At 34.7% G+C, this 10,886-nt stretch overlaps 1 protein-coding gene across 1 annotated transcript in view; it reads right to left on the reverse strand.

The window, feature by feature from the left end:
- The window catches only part of LOC131685478 (uncharacterized), a 64,963-nt gene extending 55,616 nt beyond the window's left edge, over nucleotides 1-9,347 (reverse strand). The window contains exons 1-2 of the mRNA XM_058969256.1: nucleotides 9,077-9,347; nucleotides 8,735-8,860 (exon numbers count right to left, since the gene is read on the reverse strand). Coding sequence (XP_058825239.1) covers nucleotides 8,735-8,860; nucleotides 9,077-9,322 — 372 coding nt within the window. The 5' untranslated portion in view covers nucleotides 9,323-9,347. The remainder of the gene's footprint in view (nucleotides 1-8,734; nucleotides 8,861-9,076) is intronic.
- Nucleotides 9,348-10,886: the final 1,539 nt, after the last annotated feature.

Raw genomic sequence — 10,886 nt, forward strand, 5'->3', positions numbered from 1 at the left:
CCTACCTTATAATATCGAAAAATAATCATGTTTATTATTACATCTATCAGTAGATAAACTATCTAAGGACACATTCTTTCGTGACGTTACAACTATTTGACGAATCTTCATTCGACAAATATGTTATAACTTTATCAAATGAACGCCTACATTAAAAACTTATTACAGATTCAGAAAGTAGACAAAATTTCACGAACATTAACTGAATATACTGGCAGAGGATTGTTTTATGACCGATAATGTAACGTGACGTTACAAAGCGTCACAAATTCGAAACTTTCAACGTATTTCAATAAAAGTCAAATCATCAAATTCTATAATATTCAGTTTATGTTGATTGAATCTTTCGTGAAATTTTGTCTGCTTTCCGAATCTGTAATAAGTTTTGATGTAGACATATAGACATATTTGTCGAATGAAGATTCGCCAAATCGTTGTAAACGTCACGAAATAATGAGTCTAAGGATAAATTAACAATTTCAGAACAGAGTTCGAAGTGATTACAAAGATATTGAATGGAACGCATTAGAATGACAAGTATGAGAGCGCACGGAAGAATTTGGTCATAGAGAATAACACTCACTAGTCCTCCTTAAACATTCTTTCAAATTGACGGGATAATTATAGACCACTTGGAACAAACCACGGTTTTTCTTTTCGGGATCGATTTTCTTAAATATGAACCAAACATCGTAGTTTAACGCAGCTTTTTAATGTTTTTATAGCACGTTAAATTCAAAATGTTCTTCTGAGGATACGCATTTCTTAGAATTCGCTAATAAAAAATACAATTTTTTCCCTTTTTTATTTCGACTATGTTAGTCAAATTTTTCTTTTTTACATTTTAACGACATTCAATTAGCTAGAGATTACTGGATGTCGGTTGTCACGGTAAAGATAGACACGTCTACCTTTATCAGGACACATGTTAGTGAACTCGGGTGATTCGTAGAAATTCTGTCTAAGCTCGACCCTCATTAACAGAAGACAAAGGTTAAGCCCGTACGATATTAAGCCAGTTCTAATGTCCCTGCCACTTCTAGTTTTCCGATCTGTTTACTTCACATTCTTGCTCTCACTTGAGTATTATGGCTCTAAGTTTCATAACTTTCCCTACCCAGTAATCTCTAGCTAATTGAATGTCGTTAAAATGTTTTTACATTTACAATACAATTTCACGAAATTCACCAGTTTTCTATCATTCAGGTAATTCATTGACAAGCCGGCCATCTGACCCATAAGACCGCAATTGTTTGAAATTTTTAACGAACTTTTTTGTGCTGAAATATATCTAAATTTTCAAAATTTTTCAGGAAGTGAAAGACCCCTTCTTGTCCAAAAATCGCGTGAACGGCTACATTTTGATTAATTTCCGTAATCATCACTAATAAGTGCCGTCTTGCAGATCTATGAGCAGAAACGGTTGTACAAACGCCAGTGGTTGAACTGGTAGTGCGATATTCTCTTTCGAAATGTTTATTTCAACCGTGTTACTGGTATTTCGCGACAACATTATATACCTACAATATGTAAATATATTAACTGCTCGACTGAGTATAATCATTTGACTATCTTACCTTTGTTGAGTTGCTTCAAAGTCACATTTGTTTATTTGTAACGCAAAAAGAAAATAAATATTGAAAATTACTTGAAAAAAACTTTGCTCAAAAGAAATTTTTTTGAGTCACCCTAACAAACAGTTAATTTTATTTCATATATTTTCCGATGTCAATAATGTATTCAATTTACCAAAACTACTTGAAACCGCCTTTTACGAACCTTTAGAAAGTAACGATTGTGGTCTACAATCTCTTCTATACCGCCACACTGTGGTATGCGGTGTGTCCAGTTCTCAATCCATATTAATTTCATTTCTAAATATCATTTGTCAAATACACATGAAGGTGAAACTAGAAATACATCTGGTTTGGCATTTCAAATTTTTATTTTTAATTATTTACAGGTTTAGAGATAATATACATCGCTTTGTTTGAGCTTCAACAAACACTTCAGTCTAGAGATGGGCGAAACAGTTCACTTCGAAGAACCATTCCCGACTGAACAGTTCTGTAAAAAGAACTAGTTCAGATGAACCGTTCTTCCGTTCAGCTGATAATTTACTTGTATCTAGCGAATGTCTCTCAAAACATTCGATTCTTGGAGAGGAACCAAACAGATGCTGCCCAAACTATTATACCCCTGTATGCTTAACAAATTCATCAAGGGTAGCGATTTCTTCATGATGTATAACTAGAGAAATAGAGAATGTGATGAGTCGTTCTTCGCCGGTTCCATTCTGGGAGAGCACAGAGAGCGGTTTGTGGGACGGCAAGTCGGTTCATTTTCATTCGTTCGCCTAAAAATCGGTCCGAGAAATTCGCCAAACGGCTTAAGGTCAGGTTCAGTTCATTCGCTTTGAAGAGAATTGAGAACTACCGTTCTTTTAAAAAGATCTTCCGTTCGCTCATTCTCTTCGAAGAACCAGTTCACTTGAACCGTTCGCGAACGAATGGCCCATCTCTACTTCAGTCGCGTTAGGGGACAACACTTCATATGCGACCGTTTGTGTTCGTTTTGGTGTTGTCCCCTAACGCAGCGTTTGCAACGGTCGTGAAAAAAATTTCATGAGGACTCGAAAATCTAATTATACAGTAATGTTCTGTGACTATCGATGATCAAATTCCTAGAACAAATGGATGCTCTAAAGTTTGAGATAGAGCAGGTTTTTTGATAAACACAAGTCTAGGTTGTAAAATCAATATTTTGCTCTGTTGTCCCCTAACGCGACATTTTCACCTCTCAGAATGAAAGGACAACCCGAAAAACATCAAATCCATAACATTAACGTTGTGTTAGGACTTTTAAAGTATTCAATTGAGTTTTTCGAGCTTACATCGTAGGATTTTTCAAACGACGAGCTGTTAACAGTTGCATGATGCGTGCAAACGTTGTCCCCTAACGCTGGAATGTGTCTTCAGTGCGTCTACTTCGTAACGAATTATTAGCGCTGTTCTACAGTGAAGATCCTATTTTATTAGTCCCCGTGTTTGTCCGCCTCCGAATTTGACAGCTTGTTGACCCGATTTTGTCAGCCACATTTAAGACAAAGTCTTGTAGTTTGATTCTCCTATGTTACATGTTGGGATTAAAGCAAAAGCCTTTTACTTAAGCGTGCTAAGAATTAAAAGTGTCGATGTTCTTAAAGTGATTAAAATATTTCGATTTTTTTTAACTGATGCGATAATAGAATTCCGAAGAATTGAGTGGGGTTTTTTATCATACTTTAGATAGTCCCAATCAATATGAAACATATATGTTCAGATTTTGTCAATCGTCAATACATAATGGAGCTGACCAAATCGGTCATTATATTCACTCTAAAAACTACAGAAAAAAATCACAGATTTTAAAATTTTGTGCTTCTAGTAATTAAAGCTGGCATCTACTGCACTGAATTGAAAAATTTGTCGATTATATGAAATTTTTTTATTTTCACAAATTATTGTAATTTTTACGAGAGTTTAAAATTTTGTGCTTCCAGGAATTGTAGCTGATATCAATTTATATCGATTTTTGTATTTAAATATTAGGATGAAAAAGTTATTTTTTGTGAAAATTGCGATATTTCTGTATTTCTACGTATTATTGTGAATATTTTTTGAAAACATGAAATTCTGATCTTCCAGAAACTGTAGCTAGTATCAATTGTAATTGATTGGTGTACGAAAATATTTAAGTCATCGCATCGAGTTCAAAATTATATGTTAAATAATTAAAATTTCTGTATTTCTACAAAGTATTCATTATTTTTTAGAAAATATTTATTCTTTCAGAAACTGTAGTTGGTAGCAAATAATAAATTTTTAAACGTGTGATGTAGCTTGAGAAAAAATAATGTGCCGATAATCGAAACAATTTGTTCGGATTGTCGTACTACGGATAATCGAGTTACGGATAATCGAGTCTACGGATAATCGAGACTACGGATAATCGAATATGGCCTGTATTTGCAACTTTAAGATAAGGAAAACATGCTCAAGAAAGGATTTCCTCAAATTCAGTCTTGTTTGTCTGCTAGAGCCCATCAAACATATTTTCATATGAGGCTGATAAAATTGGGGGCTGAACAAATCGGGTCTTCAATGTATTGTAATAGATAGGCAAAATTCGAAGAAGTCTCTTGTGGACGAGTATAGAACGACTTTGTTTCTACTTACTTGGAGTCAGCAGCGTAATCAGAGATTCGTTTTGGTGGGGATTTGGTGAAAATCTAACTTACTGCCGAAATGGCATAATTACGAAACCGCCATCTTTGAAGTTTGAAAATTATGGAGAATCAGTATTTCAAAAAATTGTAACAGAGTTCCTGTCTTTAGCGAATTTGTTGAGACTTTCATTTAAAACAACTTTATTGTAGGCATGAATACTAGGTATATGGAGTATATCGAGCTATAAAATGATATTTACGAAGTGTTCCTTAATCTAGTATTTTTTTTCTAAAATAACTTTCTCTTGTGAGCTTCACAAACTCAAGCTTTGGATAAAATGTAAATTTTATCGTTTATAAACAATAGAAGAGATTTATCATAAACAGTAAAATCATAATAATTTAATTTAAAATTAAATAGAAATAACCTAAAACAACAAAGTGGTTTGTAATATTAAGTCTGGAACTAAATTTGTTTGAAGAGTAAATACACCATAAATACTTCTTGGAGGATATAACGCCAAAATTATTTTATCAAATGTGCTGTAAATTTTTGTAATGTTTGTAAAATTCATCGAAGATACTAAACCTGCGGAATTGGCTGAACGAAAAACGCAATTTTTCATAAATTCCCCTACTTTTGGAAGGTGGTTTTCTCGTTTTTATTTTTATAAAGTTTTTGTCTCAACTCGACGTTGGAAGTTATGCAATTTTTCGGTGAGTAGTTCTAAGTTTCATAGACATTAAAGCAATTCCAGTTTCGCTTCCTATTAAAAAAAAGACCCTAATCCATATTACAGTACACCCCTTCAAAGCTGAACTCAATATGATAGGAAATTATGATTATGATTGATTTCAGAACTCCGGAATGAGTTTCTATTGGAATGTTTTTAGGCAAGTGTTTGATATTGATGTCATTAGACAACTGTGAGATCAAGACCAATAGATCAGTTACAGATCAGGATCGCATTCCCACAATTTTTCAAAGGTCCTCATGATGTTTCAAACAATAGGTTATCAATGTACTGATCAGATAATTATCACAGTAATATTGAATTAAATCAGTTAACATCAATTAATAATTTGTTGATTTATTTACTTCAATCCAATTATTTTTTTGGGTAGCGGGGGGGGGGGTGTGCTAAACCCCAAAGCATCCTCTTGGCTACACCGCTGCTTGGAGTTATTCATTTCACTTTTCATTTTCCGAGATATGTTTCAGATCGATAAAAAATTTTGCACCGATAAGTGATCAAGTTCCATCTAGACAACTTGGAATTGTTCGGTGGTTATTATAGCGGTTGCAGATAGAAAAATGAAATACGAAATTCGTTTTATCGAAATAATATTTGGCTACTATATTGAACAATAAATAGGCGACAAAGGGTAATCCCCAAGCAACAAGCCATAATTTTTAAAGTATTCAAAATATGTATTTGATGTCTTCAGTAAAGTTATTCGCAAAAGTAAGAGCTACAAATTTGCTGAAGGCATTATTTCAATACAATCACTTGCAAGAAAATTTATGAAAATATCTCAATCTTAGGGGGATTAATCAGACAAATCTCAATACCAAAAGAAAGGGCATTTTGTATGCTTTAAATTCTCCGAAGATACTATTGACCTAAAATTATTCGTTTTGACGCAAATAATACATTGAATGTTCTGGTCTTATTTCTAGCTATGGGAATTGATAAAATTCTTTCGTCCGCATTTAATGTTAAATGTCTCTTTTGATAATTGTCCTTTTTCAACAATAGCTTGTTCGAAAGGTATTCGTATAAGCTTTATAAAAATATATAAATTGGTTAGCTACGTCGTCGATTTCGGCAGCAAATTTCAAAAAACTGCGAAGGCGCGATTTTTGCACCTTCAAATATTAATATCTTCGAAACTAAACATCAGAATCCAAAACCATTTAATGGCGTTCTGTCTGGGTGATAGGACTTTCATATAAAATTGCTTTGGATAAGATCGGTTCAACCATTGCTGAGAAACACGAATGAGAGTTTGTCCGTTACAAACACATGCACACAGACAGACAGACATTGTCCCAAATCTTGAAAGTTTCTATACATTTCTTTTCTAAGAAATGTAAAACCATTTAATAGCGTTCTGTCTGGGTGATAGGCCTTTCATTTAAAATTGGCTTGGATAAGGCCATTGTTGAGAAACACGAATGAGAGTTTGTCCGTTACATACACACACAGACACAGACACGCACATACACACACGCGCACGTACACAGACAGACATTGTCCCAAATCGTCGAGCTGAGTCGATTGGTATATAAGACTCGGCCCTCCGGGCCTCAGTTTGAAAGTTTAAGCGATTTCTATACATTTCTATTCTAATAAATGTAAAACATAACATAGCATACCGTTGGAGAGGTTATTTCTTTCCAAAACAATTTAAAAACTGAAAATAGGTTGAAAAATGACATTGTAGCTAACTTTTTGCGCCTAAAGTCACAAAAGATTAGAATTTTAGCTATAAATCAAGATTTTGAGGATATACAACATTTTTACACATTGTTTTGGGTTTCATTTGATGAGATCTACAACTTATACAAAATTGAGAAGTATAAAATCACTGTAGCATCGTACAATTTTTCTTGTGAATCGTGTCAATAAATAAGTACTTATAGTACAAGAAATTTATATTCTTACAAATATTTATTTGCATTTCAAAGTTTATTCGGCTTATATTCCCAAACGTTATTAGGCCTACTTTTTCTTATTCACGTCCATGGAATTATCGCGTTCGACATGTTAAGACCAAAAAGCCAAAAATGCTTAGTTGATGCGTCAAGATATGGGAAAAGCGGAAATGCTATGGCTTTCAAGCGACGGTTTCTTTTCGAATAGGTTATTTTATAACAATATATTATTGTAAATATGGGTTAAGTGCACAAGACAGACCGATGAAAATAAATCAAACTTTTTATGTCCAGACGAAATTACATTCGATCCACTCTTGTTGAGGAGGACCAGTATAAGTTGCACAAAAATAAACGGATTATGAGAATCACTGCCACACGATGCAGCACTACGCGGGCTCGACATACACATCATCAAAATGATGAATTTGGATTCGTGGGCAAAAGGATCATTCGTCTATAACATTATGGGCCAATTTTTGAAAAGGCAAACGACGATATAAAACAAATTCACCCTCCTGTGATGTGACGTGATAATGAGTTATAATTTTAATTACAGGTCGGAACGGTCGAGTTTCGATAGCTGTAGGCACTGTGAAATTTAAGTTGCTTAAATTATTTGTTAGAGCATTGGTGTGATTATTACTGAATGCATATTGTTTTTGAATTTAGTCCCTGAGAATAGCTTGTTTTTTTCTATTCTGCTCATCGAATGGTAAATTTTGTCCGTGCTGCGATTGATAAATATAAACATTTATATAATTTGGCAATACAAATAGAAAATTCAGAAGACTTGATTGTGCCTAGCTGGCAGTGAACATCGTAACCCGAGCGTTGGATCACTGTTTATTTTGGCAAAGAGAAAACTTGATCCAAGCTTTTTGATTGACGGTTTGCGACATCATATTTCAATAGCATCGAAAATGAGACGGTCTCATCTAACTATTATGATGGCGGTCAAACTGATGACGAATCACTGCAGCAGCCAGGCATGAGAGCATGTGGATCAGTATATTTATAAGTATATTTAAATGTTCATTTCTGTAGATCGCCGGTCGAGAAAATTGATTATTTTCCCTTGTTAGTGAAAATCTATCGCATTCAAATATTTCAAAACTACCGGCTTTATGTACATCTCTAAAAATTGTCTGGTCGTAAAGATGATTAATAAGCAGAAATATGAAGGGCTTTTCAACAGTCGGAGATCCTGCGCGCGCTAAAAGACACACAATGACGTGATCGAAAAGCCAGGAGCGTGAAAGATATTATAATGATAAGCTTCTTGCACGAAATACACAACGAACGCGAGGAGTACAGAAACCTTCCTCACGACACGGACATACTGCACTCTCATATAGATCATGATCATATCGTTACGATAATGATATGCTTGAACATGCGGCGCGGATATAGTAAAGGGAAAACTGTTCCCCACCGCGGGAAAATATAAATATCGCAGAACTGCAAGTTGCTGTTGAATTTTTGGCTCAATGCATTTCTAACCAATCAAAAATTTAATATTGAAAATAAAAACATAGATTTCTTTCGAGGGATGCATTAGGGCCTCTTTGAACTGGGACGCTCCATCGAGTTTGATTGATTTTGAGTGATTCTACCTTTCACATTTTTCTTGTATTATCGGGCACGATTGCTCATCTCAGGAGAACCGAACAATTCGAACTAATTATCGTTAGCATATTGTTTACAGGTCATCCAAATGAAGCAGGTGCATTTTGTGTTGTTGTTCATGTACATTTGGAAATTTTGTTTCTCATCTTTATTGTCGATACCAGAATCCAAGCACTTTGCAAACTGTTGTAGCGTGGGTTAGCTTATTTTAGAAGAAATATGCTATAGTATTAGCTTACCTTCTTATACTGTTGCAAAAACATGTATTTTTTCTTATTCTGGGACGTGTTCCAGTCTGTGTCCTTACCGGAATGACTGGCAATTCGGTCGATTTCCTGCATTGTGCGAATGATAGAACTTTTTATCTGTAAATTTTTGAAATCCGGAACAAATACTCGAAATTATTTTCAATTTTTTATGGTAAATAGCATAAGTGCGTTTTTTGTTGGAAATGGATGACTTAAACTTTAGTGCTTTAACTAATTTTTATGTTTTATGGAAGTATTGAAGAATGGGAAAGTATTTTATGCGCGAGTGAATTTTAAATATTTCCTAATCAATTTATTTATCAAATATCTTACCCGGTCAAGATTGTCTAGTCGTTGGGCTGGCGTAATGTGTTTATTTTCGTTTGTCTTAGATTCGTTATAACTATGAACGTTGCACGGATTTATCCACAGATTATCATTCTCAAACTGTGGCTGTCCGAAGGGGTTCAGGGGCATACAGTGTGCACCTAGCATGCAAACACTTATAACCAGCATCCATGTACCTGGTACACGTGAAATCACTGTAATTTCAGGTAAGATTCTACTTAGTCGCACCATGGCTTTGTCTATCACACCGGCTCGATTAGCATTTGCACAAAACTTAAAAATGAGGGTAATTGCACGTGTCCTTGCGAGAGGCATGGATAAAACACAAGACGCGCGCGGTTTAACGGAAGTACGCACTATGGAAGATTGACATTTACGGCGAGCACTATTTTTTTAAAGCTTTTTGCACAATCACAAGTAAATAGTGAATATTCGGCACCGGGTTTGAAGGAAATCGCATAATTTTGCAATGTTCGTAATGTGTATATCTTTCTGTACATTTGAATTCTCTTACCCGGCTTGTTCCCTACCCGGTGTCTACCGTGCACGACGTCCAGAACTCAACTGACTTTATAGTTCATTTTTAAAAACTGAATGACTGCGAGGTGCTTTACTTCCTTTTTGTCATACTTTTTCGCGCAGGCTGCAGGCCAAGAACTGATTTCTCTATGTTCCCATCGGCACAGGGCCCTTACACAAATGATCTCTGAATGAGAGACGTTAGTTGTTACTCTCAGTTGGATACACGCGATAAGAGTTCAAACCTATATCAACATGTGTATGTGGTTGTTCTCCTTGCGGTCGGTCACATCTAGTTTGCTTTTATACAATTGTGTTATATTATGAATACGAGAGATATGAGAGATGGTGAGTGAGAAAAAGTGTTGGGTGGTTTTTCCACATTGATGGCTTCAAGACCGTGCAGGGTGCGCTTACTCAGTCGCGCGGGATAGCTTTTGTAGGTACGCAATGACATAGAGTGCTTTATTACTGTACATGCATATGCTTTGGTAGTTCAAGAAGCGCGTCATGCGAAAGGCATTCTAGCCAAAAAAGCATGTCCAATTGAACTAGAGATTTCGATTATTTATGCATTGCACTTACAGTTACTTAAATACGAATTCGTACACTATGTTCGTGTTTCATAATTATTTGCGCTATAGAATATATTTAGGTATTGTTTTGTAAATATTGTAGTGAAATCATCATTTGTAATGTACACTAGGAGCAATTACATTGCATGTGTTCTAAGCAAGAACCCGTTCATCGAAGCGAAGAACAAAAATTAGTTTTTAATTTAATAAAGAACATTTAAACACTTCATAGGAACACTGGAAATTTTTTAGTCTTTGTCGACGAGTCCAAATTCAACATTTTTGATTCAAATGGCGATTGGAGAAAATCGAACTCAAACTTGAATGTAAAAAGTAGGGTTCGTCGCGGTGCGAGTGTGTATTCATTTATTTTGTATAACCATATATAATAAAGAATTATTATTATTTACACGAAAATTAACTTTGACGGACTCCTCAGTATGTAACATTTATGAAAAAATCAACTTTAGCGATATTTATTAATGAAATGCCCTACATTTTTAGACCAATACTTTCGAAACAAGGTAAAACATTGTCATTCCTCTAAATATTAGCATAGCACTAAAGTGCTATGAAATGTAGCTGTATTTAATCATTATACATACAAAAACGCTCTTCCGCAGCAATCAACAGGAAAACTTTTATTTTATTTTTAATCAGTTAATTGAAAAAATGGAATAATGAAGTTGTAAAACTCGAAC

Source organism: Topomyia yanbarensis, chromosome 1 (genome assembly GCF_030247195.1).
Source record: "Topomyia yanbarensis strain Yona2022 chromosome 1, ASM3024719v1, whole genome shotgun sequence".
NCBI classification, from domain to species: Eukaryota; Metazoa; Arthropoda; class Insecta; order Diptera; family Culicidae; genus Topomyia; species Topomyia yanbarensis.